The following is a 17,800-nucleotide window of genomic DNA, read 5'->3' as shown; positions in this document are numbered from 1 at the left end:
TCGTGCATCAGTCAGTTGACATTTTTATAAATACTATATATGTACTTCGTAAAAGTGACAGGAGTTTCGTGCTATGCAATAGAACCGGTCGTGCGGGGTGCACTTTGTTGATAATAATTCGATTCTTTCGCGAATGAGTATCATTGCGTGCAATGAAGCGTATGAAAGCGAATTTAAACATAAACCCTTAAGTACCTTTGGCATCCTGTTCATTGTATGATATTCTCGTACATTGTTGTAACTTTTTTTGAAAATGATTTCCTATTATTATTTCTTTCGTTTTGTAATAATGCAAACACCCGTTAACGGTTGAACAAGAGTGTATGTTTGCGTATGTGTGTGTGTGTGTATATTTGTCCGAGGCCAATAAAAAAATAATGGTCGTATATCGCACATTGGTAAGGAGCATTGCTAACTGTTGGAGAAGGCAGGCAGATAGAAAAACGAACCATTCGATGAAAACTATCGTACATTGGGGAAAAGTGGCGATGGTCGCTCGGGGCGCGAATGAAAGTTACAAAAGAAGTTTATCGTCGAATCGTTGCGGTAACTTGTTTCCATTTAAAAGACAAAAGAAGGAAAGTATTAAAAAAATATACGTATGTACATATTTGTGGATAAAAAAATTTCTCTCCGAGTCAGCAACGTTAGTGGATTGGGTATCGTTCTTTCAAATCATACGAGTCGTGCATTTGTTTCCATCGGGACAGCTACAGGTACCTTGCAGGCTTCTCTTTTTTTCTCGCGGTATTAGCAATTCCAACTAGTCCAGTTTTTACCGTGGTTCGATACATAAGGAGTTTTCGTCGTTGGCTCGAATTTTACAATTCGGCCACGTAACCTTCGATAACGATTCCCGGTGCAATTTCTTCGGTGACACTTTCCGAGACCACGTTGCTTCGACCCCCGGTATCCGTCCGATCTTCTCCCCAGGCTCCCTCCTTCGCATATTTTTCAGACATTCTGACCATTTCGTTGGGACTCCATTCGGGAGAATCTCTGCGACTACCTCCGCTTCTGTATACAACGTGCGACTCGTTTTCGCGATTCCCACGATATCCTGAACCTGGCAGTGGTGACGGAGAATGAGAGTAGCTGTCGTAAACGGGTGTACGCTTCATCGACGCTCGATGATGGCTCGTTTTTCTCAACATCGCCTGTTCGAATCAACGTCGACGATTAGATGGAACACTTACGTACGCGTCTGTGTAATTGTTTTTCCTTGTCTCACCTGAAAGTTGAACGGTGGTTCATCGTTGTCTTCGTTACCGTCAGTGTTACTTTTACGGCCGATCATCTGTAGTTCCTGAATCGGATTGATGCTAAAACGAAAACGAAAAGAAATTTTCCTCAAGATCGTCTGATAACAATAGTTCGACTTAACTTAGCGTGAACGAACCGATTGACATTGCCGCTACTCCTGTTAGTTTTATCTTCGTATTCCCAATCGTGGCTACCGGTATCTACGTTGCTTTTACTTCGAATATCCGAGCTATAATTGTCGGCACTGCGTGTCAAGGGTGGTTGCGATTGATTGAACGGAACAGGTGGAGGCGGTGCGTGTTTTCTAGAGCGTATCGATCCGGTACTATCGTAATTCTGAAAAGAGAGATGGCCAGGAGATATGACGGCGATAAATAAGTCGATAGCGAAACTTACTGAGCGAGGATTATGAGCGTTAGCAGGAGGTACAGGACTACGATTGCTCGAATGATGTTGAAATCCAGAGTTACCCATTCTGTTCTGGGACGATTCTTCGGGTGGACATCGGACCGAGATGTTCGGGTCTCTGGAAAACGGAGTGTCGATCAGACTCTGTCCCTCGGTGCCCGATTGCGCCACTCGCTGTGGCGAGTTCGTTGTTTGAACCTCGACGTCTGAAAAATGCAGAGCAATCCGATGGGGAGTGAGTTCTCTCCGAGAAAAAGAGTCGTCACTCGCCTCAGGTAATTGAGATCTTTTTCGTGTTCTTTTGTACTCTTTTTCGACGCCCAACACGAATCTCTTAAACGAAATAATCTTGCGTGACAATTGATCGCTATCGACGATTCGAAATTAGTTACTAATTATGCGATTAATCGGCTGAACTGATCGTAATTACGACTGAAAGAGAAAGGGAATTTGATGAAAACGCGCTGAATCGGCCGAGCTACATACACAGAGTGTCACGGAATCGGAATCGTTATCGTTTGTTTGAATTTAAGGAGTAGATTACTATTCGGAGAACGCGTATCCGGTGCACCCTGTATGCGTACTCGACGAACTTGGATCGGGCAGAAAGAAAGAAGAATGATATTTGAAATGTACGAAAAAGATATGAAAAAGAGTTTCGTTTTCGCGTTGATAAAAGTGTAGAAGCGAGTATCGGTATCGATGCATCTCGCCTGAGCGAAACAAAATGTGATAGGCACCTCTGGTACGACTCTTCCTGTTGGCCCACGGCACTGTTTGTCTCCGTAATGGCGCGTCCCAGGCTTCGTGCTCATCGTCAGACGCCGATGACGACGCGGATCTGCGAGAACGTATTTCTCAGTTGACGCCACAAGTCTCCGAAGAGTTCTTAAACGACTCTTACCTCGAGATAGAGACGGCACAACGGAGAACGAAAAATAATGGCAAAACAGCGTGCGTACATAAAGTGCAACGCGGAACACGTGGGACAAAAACAAGCAAGAAACATGAAAAACGTGTTAACACGTTTCATCTCTTGCCTTTTGCGTAAATTTCTTTGCGGTTGGTTCTTAATAAAACGCGAACAAAACATAGAAAATTATGCGTCAGCTACATACGATGCGATTAATGGTGAATGAAGTCTAATGGTGAGGGTCGACATACAATATTGGTAGGAGAAGAGCGTAAAATTGACTCACCCTACACCTCCCATTCCCCTCTTCATATCGGGAAAAGGTAACTCTTGATGAAAGTTGAAAGGTAACTTGTGCACTTGGGGTGGTTTCAACTGGCCTAAATACGCGGACGTGGAAACGTTTGTATCTACTCGATCTATGGATATTTGTTCATTCGTCGTCGTGAGAGATGCTACTATCGCTTGATTGAACAGATGCACCTGTTTGTGAACAAAATTTACAATGAAACCACTCGGAAAGCTATCTACTCTGTTCTCACATTGGAAATAAAAATCACTCACTTGTTGCGAGAACTGCACGAGGTCTTGATAGCGGGCTGCACGGTAACGTAGGAGGACTTGGAACACGCTCTTCGACCTCCACTTGCTGCTGTAGAATTTCATCATGTCCATCGTTTCCGGATTCATCTTCCCCTTCCCCAGAAGAGGCGCTGTCTCCTTCCTCACTACGTGCCCCCTGTATGCTATTTTTCATATAAGAAACCGCTTGATCATACAATTCTCGAGAAACGTCGTGAGCGAATTAATCGAATACACGAATGAAAATAGCAACTATTAGGCTCGTCAAAAATCAAATCTCTTTTCTCGCTCGCTTCTTTTTCTTCACCCGCTCCCTACCTTTTTGAATCATCAACGCTGCCTGATCTTCCGACATGTCCACCGATTCGTCCTTGTTTATAGACGCTTTCTTCACTGAAAAAATACTCGTTAAATTTCTCGACAGGGATGGAAGAAGTACGGGCCTCTCGAAAAGCGAAAAACGCGGCGGAATGGGTAGAATCGGCTCGCATTCGATCTTGCTTCTCCTGACAAACAGTTTACCTACCAACTTCTTTCTTTACGCTCTTCGTGATCTTCGATGCCATGTTTTTGCGTGCCAAAAAAGCCCTCATCATGCATTGAACTTTTACTATCTTTTTCACCTGAGTCTCGTACAACCTCGAAAGGTATTCTTCGTTGTAATACTTTAGAAACACTTTAGTTTTCCCAATTATCCAGCCTTCCATTTTTAATCTGATCAGTAGCAATCGACAGTTATCTTTGGTAATCTCGACATTCTCGTCGAAATCGAAAGCCAGGAATTGGTACCTAAGCAGGGATTAAGAAAGGATTATTTTTATCTGACAAATGATTATCTGATAGATGATTATCTGATAATATTTTTATCTGATAATCTGGTGACCGGAACGAATCTACGAGGATACTCGAGGAGATTACCTTCGAAGAAATTCTGGGAAAGATATTCTATGTGGGTAACCACGTTGCCTGGCTCTGGCAGTGTCAAGGACAGCCAACGCTCTGATCTGTTGTCTGACAACGTCTCGATAAAAACCACGAGGCGCCCCTTCGAGATCGGATCTTATGCACCTGATGAAATGGATACCACTACTTCCGCCACCTGCCGAAAGGTTCTTAAGGATTTCGAGGCTGGTGGATTTAAAGGTAGCCGCGCACGTTCTCAATTTCCGTGTCTGGGAGTATTGCCCTCGGGATGCGGTGTTATACTTCTGTTTATAAAATAATAATCGCGAGGTGATCACAACTTTTACATTTCGATTCTTTCCATTTCTTCGGTAGACCGTCGATTATAGCGTATCGCTTTCTTTTACTTTTCCGCTTTTCGTTTTACATCTCTCTACATTTATTTTATTTTTACGAATTACCAGACATTGAAATTATATTAAGCAATCTCACCCTTGGTTTCGACGTTTCCTGCATGAGCGCGCCCCATTTGCCTTTACTCGTCTTCTTTTCCGCAATTTTCGGATGGTCAACGACAACGGTCAAATTCCCAGCTTTCGTCAGTTTGTTCGTGAACAGTTCTTTCACCGTTTCGATGGACGATTGCCTGAACGTTTCGATTATTTCCGGAGGAAGGAAGTCGCGATTCTTCTCGGCAATCTCGCTAGCGTCGTAAAGCAATTTCCCTGTGTAATGAGCGACCGTAAATTCGTGAGAACTCACCGGTTTTATATAAACATTGCCCGATCGTTGCTGGATTTTGTTTATGATATATTGATAATCGAGCATATTTTTCGATGCATTATCGATTATACTGAATAAACCTCTATCTCTGCTCATTAATTGATCTATCGCGTCTTTGTTGTCGTAAAAGTGCAAACGTTGCATCGGTATATCTTCTTCTTCTTGTTCTTGCTATGGACCAAGATCGTTACAAGAATCTTATCCGCCTAGAAATTCGTATAGAATTTTTCACGAAACCTTACCATTTCCCAAGCGAATATCCTTTGGTTGTAATAACACTGCATTTGTTCGTTCATGGTGTTTACCACTAACTGCTCCAGTCGGTTGGCCGCGAAGCACTCGAATCCAAACATGTCCATTATGTTAATCGCATATTTGTCACCGCTGGAAGGTACGCATATATTTTAGATAATTCCATTTTGTTAATCAATTTCGTTTTGAAACTCACAATAGAGCACGAGTAACCGTAAACTTGAAATTGATAGTATTCGTTATCCAGTCGACCAATCGCTGATAGATCGTGTTAGCTAATACGTCCCTCGCTTCTTTCGCTTCCTCGCAACTGTGCCTTCTACGTACGGCATTTCCTTTTACGATTACGCAATAATTAAGCAACGCCCAATTAAATTTCTTCTCGTCTAGGTTAAGAAGTTGGGCGACTGAAATACGAAAAGTCATTTAAATATAAACTTTTACGGATAAAATATTGATATTTCATACCTCTGTTGGCCGCATCGTTGTTGTCCATATCAGCTTCCCCGTTGTTACCTTCGACGAAACGAATTTCTCCCAGATTTAAAATCGCTGCTAATATCTTCCAGATAGTTTCGCAATACTCTTCCATTTCTAAGATGGTCAGATTTTCCTTGAGTTCTTCGAACTTAGCCACGTTCCCGCGTGGATCGTTTCGAACTTTGAACGATCGTTTCCTCTCCGTTCCTTTCTCGCTTATTCTGAGGTATCGCATCCTTCTTCCCGGTGGTAGATGATACTGTTTCAACTTGCTTATGGCGTCGAGGCCGTCGTAAAAGTAGTACAGCACGTGAAAATTCGATTGATTCCTGTCGAGAAGATATATCTCGCGACTACCGTGACCAATCGATAAACGTACGATTAGATCTACCGCTAAAGTTGCAACGCAATCTCGAAATCTAACATACGAGTAAATTGCTAGTTTTAGTTGCACAGAATCCAGTAATGGAACAACCTAATGCGCGCTAGCCTAAATAGCAGATCACGATATTAACCTGTCGTGGGTAGAAACTCGCCACTTCTCTAACTGATATAACCAAAATATGACGCCGGAGGCTTTGCCAGAACTTCCGTATGTTGTCTCCAATTCCAGCACGCACCTGGTCGAATTAGGATTTAGAGGCGTGGCAGCGTTGCTGAAAGCGTGAATCACTTTAATAGCTCGTATTAATCTCGCCCCGATGTCTTGCAAGCTCTGGAATCAAACGTACGACGATCAGGTCGAAAAACAGTTTGTTCGATTTACGCGATTCAGCCGATAATCGCTTACCTTTCCTAGATACATGAGATGTCGAACAAGGTGCATCAGGTTGGTCGTTTTCCCCGAATTGCTCTCGCCGGCTAGTAAAATATGTTGAGCCTCTTCGTTGTGCAGCACATCTTGATAGGCGCTGTCGGCTACAGAGTATATGTGAGGCGCGTTATCCGATCGCGACTTGAATTGGTATTTTGTGTGATACTGTAATCGAGGGAAGAGTCGAAAATTAGTACGATTTCGTTTGACGGGTTAGATCGGTGCACGATTCTTACATCGGACCCGTAAATGTCCTGTTGCTCGTTCGGATTTAAAATCAAAAGGATATCGCCAATAAAGCTGTGGTAGTAACCTTGCCGCAATCTCTCGTGTAGTTCGTCCAAAATCGTATCTTCCGTGAGCGTCTCGAGAGCGGCTAGATCTTCCATGAACATAGGTTCTAGAGGGTCTGTTTGATGAGTCTGGAGGAGAGATAGAAGAAAAGTATATCTAGTGACAATACCGCGTCACGTTTGCTCGAAACGTTACCTTCAGGAAACCCTTACGAACTATTACTTCCGGTCTTCTCATGTGTTTGCCTTTCGCACAGACGTCCGTCATTAATATCTTGATCTCCTTCGCTAGCTAGAAACATCGTTCTCGTTATCACCTTCTCTACTCGGACTCGCGCTGTTCCAGGAAAATCTTTTTACCGCCTTACCAGAAAATCGTTCGCGGGTGAATCCGCTAGAAAAGGGTGTTCGGCTATTTCCGCCATGAACGGTCTGTTCTCAGGATTTTTCTCGAGACATCTGCAACGACATTGGAATAAAGCGAACGTCAGTAACGTAGAATTGTAGAATTCGTGCGTATTTGGAGAACGTACTCGGCGATAAAGTCGTTAAAATTTTGCGACCAGTTGGACGGTCTGTATAGATTCGGCGGTGGATTTCGAACTATTTGGAACAACGCTCTGGTGGGGTGCATATCTTGAAACGGTGGCTTTCCGTCAGCCAGCTCGATCGCTGTAATTCCGACCGCCCAAACATCGGCTCTGCTACCATATCCTTCGGAGTTGTTGCCTTTGCTCATAGCCACTTCAGGTGCCATCCAACTCGGCGATCCTATACACGTATATCTCTTTCCCATTTCACCTTGGAACATCTTCGATAGCCCAAAATCGACCAACTTCACTTCTCCTTCTTTGGTCAGTAAAATATTACTGCCGCGAATATCACGGTGCATCACGTTGTGCTCGTTGAGATAAACCATTGCCTGAGAAACAGGGTGACTCTTTAAGATTTGAAGGAGGACGAGTCGACGAAGCGCGATCGAATATCTCTGGTTTGGACTTCCTTCTTCTTTCGATACTCCGCAACGCGATTTCGTCGGCAGAGTAGACATCGGTACCTCCTCGACCTTCGCGGGCATTTATTTCGCGTGTAATTTGCCGGCATTAAACGTCAACGTGGCCTGATTTACCGCACGAGCGACCGTGGACGAATCGCTACTGGGTCCATGGAACACGTACCAACTCGAACAAGAAGGCGACGTCCGAAGAGAAGAAGAAGGGGTTGCGTGCACTTTACGAGAAAGGATGGTAAGACGAGCAAAGAGAGACAAAGAATGAGAAGAACGAAGCACGTAGGAAATCCCGCACGTGTGCGCTATAGGTTGAAAAACGCTTCTGTAAATATGGTCGCTGCAAGCGGAAAACGCATCGATGTCCGATAATTTCATTCGATCGGAAATCAATCGGGTCGAAGACGATACATGGACAAGAGGTAACATATCTTCTGTCGTGTAACGTACGAGAAATTAGAGACGATCGAACGCGTAACACGGCGAACTGACGACGCCGCGACGGTAATGCGCATCGAATGCTTAGCCTTTCATGCTACTTGACAGTTTCATCGATCCTATCTTCTCTTGGCAGCGTGTATGAGAAGTTGATTGGTCGATGGGTTCGTAAGCGTAGCATCAACATATAGAGAAATAGCATCCAAGGTAGGAAGTTATTCGCGCGCGAATTCGTTGAGGTTTGAGGAATCAGGTTCATGAAGTTCTCACGGCGAAGATAATTAGCAGAACCCATCGATTTTACGCGGTCCCGATGTTTTTGCAGGGATACCGAGCCGCGAACCATGTCACGAGCACGTCTCGGGTATACCGAACGGAAAGGAAACGACGCACGATTCGAAACGGAAACGCGCGTTTTACCCTCGGCGCCGATCAGGTTGCAGCGTTTGACGCGTAAATGACACCTGTTCATTCCGGTGTCCAGTATTTTTTTTTTTTTTTTCTAAATGTTTCCTTGGTGTTCGTTCGGTTTCCGTAGTTGTTTCGCGGGTCGCGACGCCCGGAGAGGATACCGAGTCGGAGAAACGTCTCGTACGATATTAAGGTAAATTATATTCCAGGAGGAAAGAGAACGGAATTATGGAACATTATCCCATTGTGACCGAGCGAATCCTTTCCCTAGTAAAATTATAGACCTCGAGGCGGGAAACGTTCGCAATTCGCTCGTGTCGCGATTCTCGGTTATTCCTTGGTTGATCCTTTTCGTTCTTACGTTTCTGCCGCGAGTGTAAGGTCCTATGCATCCTTAGCCGCGCGCGAGATCACCAACTCTGTCCTTGACTATAACGCGCGCGCGCGAGCCTTCTCCTGGGACAGAGAAACGCGAGTACCGGCGTCAGAGGAGAATGGGACGGAAGTCTTTGCGCTCTTGATCTCCGCTGGATGCAACCGGAGAGATCGCTGTGCGAACAGCGCGGAGAAGGGCGAACGAGCGGGCAGCCTTTCATTTGCGAGCAGGTTAATTAGCGAGCTATCTCGCCTGTCTTATTTGTAATTTATACGCCGTAGAATGCGATCCATTGACGCGCGTCTTTCGCGATCTTTCTCGTGCTCCCTGGTTTTGCGCGTACGTAAAAGCGAATACGTACTCGGTGAATGCCGTCGCGAGTTACCCCGTCGCGCGAGACCAGCTCCTTTCGTCGACGCCACGCAAGACGTTCGGATCGCGTTACGGAACCAACTACCTCGTTCCCTCTTCCTTTGTCCGCTTTCCGACATCATTTTTATTCTTTCTTCTCCTTCTCCTCTTCCTTTCCTTTAGCTTCTTCCATTCGACTTGAATAACATCAAAAATGATTCTTCTACTTGCGACGCCTATGCCTGCCTGGTCGCAATGACACTGGGTATACTTGAAACATGCCAAAGGATACTACTACAGTTGAATCGTAATACGTAACGACTTTCGGGTAACCTGCTTTGGATATCCTGTTCTCCGGTGCTTTCGGTTTCGTACCATTACGAAAATGCTGTTCGTTCCAAATTAAAGCGACGTATGAAAAGCCCGTAGGGATTATCGCGAAATAGTATCTAACACGAAGAAATTGCAGTATTTCCAGCGCTTCGTCAAGCTTCATCAGCTTTAACAGCTCTATCGGCTCTATCAACTTTGCGAAATTTACCTGGATCACCTCCTTCAAGATAAAGGCTATGTGTTCTTCGCGCATTTTCTTGTCCATAGCTAGAAGACCGTGCACGAGATCCATCACAGTGCCACCCTCGCAGAGCTACAAATCGTACAAAGAATATTAAACAGACAATGGAAGATAAAACTGGCGGACTATAGGAGGATGCTGTTTGCGTATATTAAGATACGTAAGAGAGAGCCACTCTGATGTACCGATTCTTAAAATTATATCGTAATCACGGCTTAAGAAAGCAATCTTCGATTTGAGTCGCCACTTCGTACGTCGCGTTGATAGCTTGGCTTTAGCCGCGAAATTGAGGAAGCAATTTAAATCAAAAGAGTATTCGAGGAGAAGCTTAATTTTCCTAGTGATTTCGCGTAATTGCCTGCGATCTCGATATCCAAGATTCGATGTTAACGGTTCCTGTTTCTATTTCTAACGCGAGACTAGCGCAGTTTCATTAGGGATCTGAAATCAAGAATTTTATTCGCGTTCTGGCAAATTCGTCATCGTTCGGTTTCGTGTCTGTGAATCTGGATTGGGAAGCTCTTAGTCGTACAGTACGAGCTTTAAGCGGACTGAACAAGCACGCGATGCACACGGTCGATGCATTCTTTCGGGCGAAAGCGCATCGAGCGCTGCACGAAAACTTGGTCTACTGGCAACCGTAAAACCTGCCCGTGATACGATATGAAATACCATCGGCGATAAATCTTAGCTACATTGTCGTTGCGTGTCGTTCCTCTTTTCCAGCTTGTTCCTTGCCTGCCGCTCTCCCGGTCTGGTCTTGCCTTCGCGAACGTTTACCGGGCTTTTTACCGGGATCGATTGACTTGCAAAACCTTCGTTATTTTCTTTGTTGCCCGTGCCAAGCCATCTATTGTACACCTGTTTCTTTACCCGTGTTCTCCATCTTCGTCCGTACGCTATCTCGTGACTGTATAATCCTCGATAACGAGCAACTTATCGTTCTATCGTGAAATTCGTTTTCAAATAGAAACACATTGGTAAATTTTAAATTAGAAAACACAGCGATATCGTGTCGAATGCTGGCGCGTCAAAGGAAGAAAAACGGAACGTCGTTGATATTTAGAGAGCAGCAGAAAGGTTGAACGTGCACGCGTATACGTTAAATCGAATATCGACGTTTTGCTTGAGATAAGTAATAATATTTCGGGCGCACCGAGGAGGTCCACCCGTAAATTAGGGCCGCGACGTGCCAGGGCTCACCTGCGTACACGAACGAGTTTAATGATTGTTTAATGGCCGCGCGTGTCGTAAATTATCCGTGTATTCGACCGTCTCAAATGCTTGAAATTGCCTCCGGGTCCTGGCATGGGTACGTACAGCAACTCTTCCATCGCCGTTGCCATCCGTCTTTTTTCTTTATTTCTTTCCTTCTTTCTCCTCACCCACCCCTTCGGCCTCGTCCACCCGAACCCCACCCTCGCTCCTCTTATGCCGTGTCTGTTCGCGGTCTCCAAACTTTTCTTTTTTTCTCCGAAGAATTACGATGTTAGAGGAGTGGCGTTACGGGGTATATCTTGGGATCGATGTTCAAACGCGATATAAACGTTTCAGGCAAATAACACTTACGTCGTATGCGATAATACCGTAACTTCGAGACGAACCCTCGGGCAAACCTTACCTCCATGACGAACCATATTTGATCGTACTCCGTCTTCTTGCCAGATCTTCTGCGATAAATCCCATAAAAGTCTGGCAGATTAGGATGAGACGCAAAGTCACGAAGAATCTTGTATTCCTCGATGATCAGGGATTGTGACTCAGGAGTGAGTTTCTGCACCTTCACGGCGACTCTCTTGTTTCCTGTAAGAATACGACGCGTGCCGAAGAAAACGTATCGTGAAACTGACAGTTGTAAAAACCGATTGGCGAAACTGTACCGGCTTGTTGATCGATCGCTTCGTAAACATCGCCGCACACGCCAGAACCTATGCACTCTCTGAGCAGATAACGTTTTCCGGGATCCTGTATGCTATCGAAACGCTGCAGGGTGTTTCTTCCTCGATCGTCGAGATCGTCTTCGTGCTCACCTCTGCCTCCCCCTCGTCTGTGCTGTTCACTGCCACCTCTCCTGTCGTATCCGTACTCACTCATTTTCGGTCGTTTCTCGTCGCTGTCTGAAACATCGGAAAAACAAAACGATTGCTCGTTCGATATTCTGTTAAACGCGAGATGAAAACAGAAGGAGAAAAAGTTGCGGCTTTGAGCGGTGGAACGAACGATTGCGCGATCGAAACGTATCAAGAAGAATCGGAAATGATTCTATCGTGGATGGCAAACAAGAGGAAAAAGAAGGGAAGAAATAAAATTTAAACGGTTCCGATCGAGTTGCATAGAGGAAAAACCTCTGCTCGGTGCATTCCATGGAAACCGCACGACAAAAAGTTCATTAATTTTGTTCTCGTTTCCAGGATAGAGTGCTTGCGTCGATGCAGCGGCATAGGAAGAGATCGTCGCGTACCTCTTCACACTCACGGGAAAGCGGGACCGGTGCCTCTTTCCATCTGTTCGAACGACGAGATGGTCGAGAATGACTCTTCGAAGAGAACGCTCTACGGATTTTTTACGAGAGGCCAGGTTCGGCCGGTCGAGGGTTTCATGGCGCATCGGCACAAAGGTGAGTGCTAATTATATTCTTTCTCGAGTGCCGCGTGAACGAGTGGTAATCGCTAATTAGTAGCTTGCTTCCTGAATGCTTCTACGAGGGAAGGCTAAAGTTGCGTCAGGAATTCGAAAGATATCGCGTTCGGTTCTGGATCGGAAATCATCGCGTTTCTCCTCCATCTCCTGTCTACCGTGTAACGCCGAATATAGAACATTCTGTTTTCGAGTTCTGAATATCTTGCGATAACCAACGAGCCGTGTTACAGTTGTACCGATTCGTCGTTCGCCGGGTAAACGCGATGTAGTCGGGGCGAGCCAGTATACGGTAGAACTTGCGGGTTTTCTGTGGCTTTCACTCTTCCAGCTATGATCATAGATCGTACGACGACGTTTCACAGTTTTTCAGACACTGTCGATACTTTGACATCGTTGGTTCCTGATAACGCGATAACGCGGTAATGTGGTAGAATTTTTTTATACGAAACGTCGAATTAATTGTCAAACGTCAGTTACGTCGTTTTTTTCGCCGTCCGGACCTTATCTGGTACTTGTAGGGCTGCGGAAAGTGCTGTACGGCAATGTACATCCCATTTATCGGATCCTACGGATTGCGTAAGGGTTACGGTTGGCTCGCTTAGTTGCCTTACCAAAGACACGATCGATGCGGTTCTACTTTGGTCGACTCCATGGACCTTTGCTTTTCTCTATGTATAGCCATTATTGCGTGTGGGCAGTTGATAAGCTTCGTTGGCACGAAACTGCCAGCTGGAATCTCTTCGTTATTGGATCATTAGTCTAAGTTACGTAATTCATTAGCGGAGTCGCCAAGGTAATAAGTCGCGTTTGGCGACAGCTTGCCTCTGGTGAATGCAGATTACTCTTTCTGTACTAATGCGTTTAAGTTTCCGCGATTCGTTCGGTCGGAGGCGTGGGCTTTCTCTCGGTCCGACCGGCGACGACGATTCCGCGAAATCGAATCTCGAAGAATCTCGAGACGCTGATCCGCGAGAAAACGCGAAGGAAAAGCGAAAATGGAAGAGAAGAGTGAGAGAATAGGAGAGGAGAGGGGAGAGAGAGAGAGAGAGAGTGAGGTGTGGGATAGTATGGGAGGGGGGAGTGAGTAACGAGAGGATTCGCGTCGTTAGCCAATTCATTTATTCCCGGTGGGTCGGCGCTCGTCCAGCATAATCCGTCGATTTGTCGGCGCGGCGTGTCTCGTGTAATGCTGCTTCTTGCCGCTTCTTGCCGCTTGTAATCGAAGAGGGAAAGGGAAAGGGAAAGGGAGAAAGGGTAAGGGAGAGAAAGAAGATGAGAGAGGTATGGAGCGAGAGGGCGACGCGTCACTGACTATATGTGAACGAACGGACGTAAGAAACTCGGGTTGATCCACGATGTCCACACGATGGTTCTGTTCTGTTCTGCTCGTATGCGATACGACGCTGCTCCTTCGCTTCCTCTCAGTTTTCTCAGTGGTCTCTCGCGAACGAGCGCCGCGCACCTTCGCTCTTTCCCCTTCTGCTTCTTCCTTTTCCTCGTTGTTGGTCGTCGAGCGGTGCAGGTTTATCGGTACGACAGGGCGTTAAATTATTGATGCCCGACTGCGCGTCGCGAGAAGACGAACGAGAAGAAAGGAAGAAGGGTAGCGAGGTAAGGACGGGTCCTGTGATTTCAGAAAAAGCTTTCCGTGCCACTCGGTCCATCGGTTCTTTCTCTTCGTCTTCGTTCTCGCGCTGGTCCGCGAGTCACGTCCTCTCTCTTTTCTTCTTCCGAGGCGAACCTGTGTAGGGCTCGCGCTCTTTAAAAGGGAACGAGCGTGGGGGCGACGAAACGATCGTTGTGGGAAAGTTTCGCGGACCTGCACGATCCTCCGGTCGAATCGAAAATCGGCTGTTCTCGATCGACGACCATCTCCTTCGCCCGTCATCTCGGTCACCTCGGACGCTTTCGTTACCTTCGTCGCTTCTATCGTCGGTCGACCTATTTCTTCTACTCCCGCGCCCATCTCCCTTCGCTGCCGATAAGACTAAGCGAAGCGAAACGAAAGTTGGGCGGGTTCGAAGTTTCGAACGCAAACTCCCCGAAAAGAACCGTGTGGGAAAGTCGATATCCGTTGGCCGAGGAAGGTCTCCTGCTATAGCGCCGGAATGTTAGCACCGCGAATCCCTGGGAAGAAGCAGCAACGCCAGTAGTGGCGGTGGAAGAAGAAGAAGAAGAGGAAGAAAAAGAGGCGTAGAAGCCGAAAACGATCGGCAGCCGACCGGTTCGGACCGGTTGAAAAGGGTTCGACACTCCTTTCGCCGGAAAGTACGGTAAACTGGTGACAAGTGGCTTGTTCTCTCACTTTTCTGTTTCTTCGCAGAATCATCGTACCTTTAAACACAACGCGTCTCACCTCGTTAATCGGAAAAACTAGTAAACGCAAATCGTCGTTCTCTTGATTCGGCGATCGATTCCCGTTTCGTCGGCTATCACGCCGCCTCTCGTTCTTTGCGGAAAAACTGGTGTACCGACGTCGTCGCGTATCGGTACGCGCGACGATATCGAAGCTCGCCGATCGACGAGGCAGACGGATCGTCGAGGTACGCGGATCTCGGTGGCAGACGAGACGCGGTGTTTTCCCCATGAGGCACGAGGCTTCCGCTTCTTGCACTCCGTTCTCTCCTTGTTTCCCTTTGCTTCCCTCTGCTTCCCTCTCTTTCTCTCCGCTACCTTTTACAGATTCTCGAAGATCGATCCTTTCGGCAGATAACGCGTTCTCCTCTTTGGGATTCCGAGGCGGAGGTGTCGCTATTCTCGCGATCGAGCCAGGCTCGAAAAATCACTCGTTCGTTGTCGGTCGTACGTTATTTCCGTCAGGGGGTTAATCGATACCGAGAATCTCGCCGCTGTTCTTCTTCCTCGAAGCTCATGCAACATTTAACTTTCCGCTATATTCTCCTCGAGCTCGCGGCTCGCGCTTACGATTCCCTCGTCTCTTTCTTTCGATCTTGTCTTACCACAATGTACCTCTTGTCCTTTCTTTTTTTCATCTTCCTTCTCGTTCTCGTTAGAAATACCGATACGTCGGTCCAACTACCGCGTGTCCGTCTTCGTCATTCTTGCTCGGCCGAAGTTGGTTCGAAACGACACCTGCCTGGATTTACCTCCACGGTAGCTGCACCGCTACGAGACGAACGTTCTCCGCGGGGCTCGCAGCTCAGCTACCTTCCGTCTTCTCCCGTTCTCTTTGTATTTACGGATTTCTCTCTTTTTCTCGTGGCAAAACATCCTGAAACACATGTTCCGGCACCTTCGAGACGCGCACCGTGGAACGTAAAGCACATCGCATATACACCTTCTTTCCTCTTTCCACTATTCCCCTCCTTTTCTTCCTCCTCTTCTTCTTCTTCCTCCTCTTCTTCCTTCTCCTTCTCATGGACATGCTTCTTACAGTCTCTTCTCTTTTCCTCCCTTCCTCTCCTTTTCACCAACTCTTTGTCTCTCTCTCTCTATTCCGACCTTCGAGCGAAACTTGTTAATTGCGGCATTATTCGCGATCCGAAAACGATAACGGCGTCTCGGCAGCGAAGTTCGCGATCTCGTGTCATTTCGAGGTCGTTCGCGATAATACGACTCCTTCTGTGTTCGATCGGGCTCGGAATAAGTGCACGTAATCGGAATATACGGTGAAACTTCACTCGTTCGTCGAACGATCGTATTTCGAATCGAGATCACGTTGATCCACGAGGTGATTAGACCCACGAGGCGTGGAAAGAGTCGTCGCGTAATTAAACTAACAAGCGGGAATTTTTTGGCGACCGATCGGAAGGGCGAATCTGACGAGAACGAGATCACTGGCTGGCTGTTTACGCGGCTTATTCGATCGCACGAATTTTCTCGACGGCTCGTCGCTGGTTCTTTTCATCGGATTTCGGAGAGTCGACACGCTAGAGAGGAGTTTGCCTGTGTAAAGATCTAGCAACGGACGAAACGAAGGGTTTTCACGGAAGGTGCAAAACACTTACTCGTAAGGGACAAGTAACAGGGGAGGGATGCTCTTAGCGTTGGCTCGCGATGAAACTCACCTCTAATTAAAACGTCTGGCAGGTTGTGCAGGCCCTGCGGCGTCCACCCTCGCAATGTTCGCAATGCTCGTATGCCGGAGTAAGAGCCGAGCTCTACGACGCTCGTGCAGGGTGGTAGTCACGATTGCGTCGAGGGGGTGCTGCTGGGGAGGGGTGCTTGGCTTCCATGATCCAATAACGCCGACTTAATTAACTAACTGCTAACTCGCAAGCCTGTTAGCTCATTGATTTCGTATGCGAGATCGTCGTCCAGCTCCGACTCACTCTTTCTCTCTCTCTCTCTTTTTCTCTCTTGTTGCTTCCTTTCGAGGAAGTATTCATAGTTTTTTCTTTTGTCAATCAAGTGCATAATTTTCGATTGTACCGTTGTTTTCACATTATCGACGAGTCTCGTCGAAAGTTTCGTTCTCTCTTTCGCCAATATCAAGGAGCAATAGATTGAATAAGATAAAAAAGGGAGAAACTTCCTAGAACGATCGTTATCGCTGTCTACGAAGATTCGCGTAGACAATCGTTGTTGTTTCGCATTCGACAGTAGCAAACGTGCCGCGAATTACAAAGTGCAAGGGCACGAGAATAATTGTCAAGGTACAGGTATCTACTGGCAAAAAATGTCGCGTCGTTCTCCCGCTTCTAATCTCGTTGGTTGAATCGATGCGCCTTGAAAAAGATCTGCCGAGGGTCGCGCAATAAATTAATGCGCTTTATCGTGGCTTCTTCAGGGTCGTCCTAGCTGACGTAGTTGTCAAAGGGAGCCGCGGTTAATGCGAGTACGTGTCATGCCACGGCGCGATGCAACGCGACGTGACGCATCTCCTTGCAAGGCTCTCGCGTGGGTTTCGTGCAAACCAAACGCTAATCTCGATCAAACAGTTTCTCGAGATTTCTTTTTGTTCACGTAATTATCGAGAAAATCACGTTCCACCGTCTGTTCCCATCGTCTGATCGCGTCGTAATGGAAGTTGTCGATCGATCGAGAGGTTGTTTAAACTTATAACGACGAGTGATTTGGATTATCGGCTATCGATGTTGAGGAGAGCAGCGACCCGCGTGAAATACGATTACGAAAAGCCTCGTCCGATTTCGGTGCTAATCTAATCGGAATCCTAGTCACTGTCATTGGGTATAGACTCGAGAACCTAATTTGCCATTGCTGAATTCCAGCTTTGTGCGATTCAGATCGAGTGGGTGCTCGATATTCGCGACCGCGAAAGATAATTCGCGGCTGATGTCGGCGTAAAGGCGAGGAGAGTGGCTCCCTTTGAATCTCGTGGCTGAAAAC

General features: G+C 46.6%; 2 protein-coding genes across 9 annotated transcripts in view; one reads left to right on the top strand and one right to left on the bottom strand.

Moving 5' to 3' along the window:
- Positions 1 to 289: 289 nt before the first annotated feature.
- Ninac (STKc_myosinIII_N_like and MYSc_Myo21 domain-containing protein ninaC) lies at positions 290 to 16,670 on the bottom strand. 6 transcript variants are annotated; one of them, XM_072006073.1, is made up of 24 exons: positions 16,519 to 16,670; positions 11,731 to 11,967; positions 11,472 to 11,653; positions 9,818 to 9,922; positions 7,225 to 7,613; positions 7,060 to 7,150; positions 6,888 to 6,983; positions 6,635 to 6,820; positions 6,375 to 6,563; positions 6,100 to 6,299; positions 5,573 to 5,913; positions 5,301 to 5,511; positions 5,095 to 5,236; positions 4,562 to 5,023; positions 4,085 to 4,374; positions 3,693 to 3,955; positions 3,485 to 3,559; positions 3,149 to 3,330; positions 2,871 to 3,067; positions 2,412 to 2,512; positions 1,660 to 1,877; positions 1,400 to 1,599; positions 1,232 to 1,322; positions 290 to 1,157 (listed from the first exon to the last, which is right to left on the bottom strand). In XM_072006073.1, exons 2-24 carry the CDS (start codon positions 11,942 to 11,944, stop codon positions 822 to 824), a joined length of 4,761 nt encoding a protein of 1,586 aa, XP_071862174.1. In that variant the 5' UTR covers positions 11,945 to 11,967; positions 16,519 to 16,670; the 3' UTR covers positions 290 to 821. The 6 variants fall into 6 exon arrangements, 4 of the variants coding, with proteins under 4 accessions (XP_071862174.1, XP_071862175.1, XP_071862178.1 ...); XM_072006074.1 differs by lacking the exon at positions 16,519 to 16,670 and adding an exon at positions 12,312 to 12,327; XM_072006077.1 differs by lacking the exon at positions 2,412 to 2,512 and having other exon boundaries at positions 1,660 to 1,789.
- Positions 12,262 to 17,800, top strand: part of LOC139988526 (protein Wnt-6) — a 54,258-nt gene continuing 48,719 nt past the window's right edge. For all 3 annotated transcript variants that reach the window (XM_072006084.1, XM_072006083.1, XM_072006081.1), the window contains exon 1: positions 12,262 to 12,467. The gene's annotated coding sequence lies outside the window, so the exon portion shown is untranslated. The remainder of the gene's footprint in view (positions 12,468 to 17,800) is intronic.

This window comes from Bombus fervidus, chromosome 6 (assembly GCF_041682495.2).
Source record: "Bombus fervidus isolate BK054 chromosome 6, iyBomFerv1, whole genome shotgun sequence".
In the NCBI taxonomy this organism is placed as follows: Eukaryota; Metazoa; Arthropoda; class Insecta; order Hymenoptera; family Apidae; genus Bombus; species Bombus fervidus.
This window is presented reverse-complemented; position numbering and strand designations above follow the sequence as displayed.

What these genes read in the sequence shown, in the direction of transcription:
- Ninac (XM_072006073.1), bottom strand. Translation starts at nt 11,944, where the DNA reads ATGAGTGAGTACGGATACGACAGGAGAGGTGGCAGTGAACAGCACAGA. An exon ending in TTCCCAGAATTTCTTCGAAG is followed by an intron (nt 3,956 to 4,084) that starts GTAATCTCCTCG and finishes ATCCCTGCTTAG; the next exon opens with GTACCAATTCCTGGCTTTCG. An exon ending in AGCGTTGATGATTCAAAAAG is followed by an intron (nt 3,331 to 3,484) that starts GTAGGGAGCGGG and finishes TATGAAAAATAG; the next exon opens with CATACAGGGGGCACGTAGTG.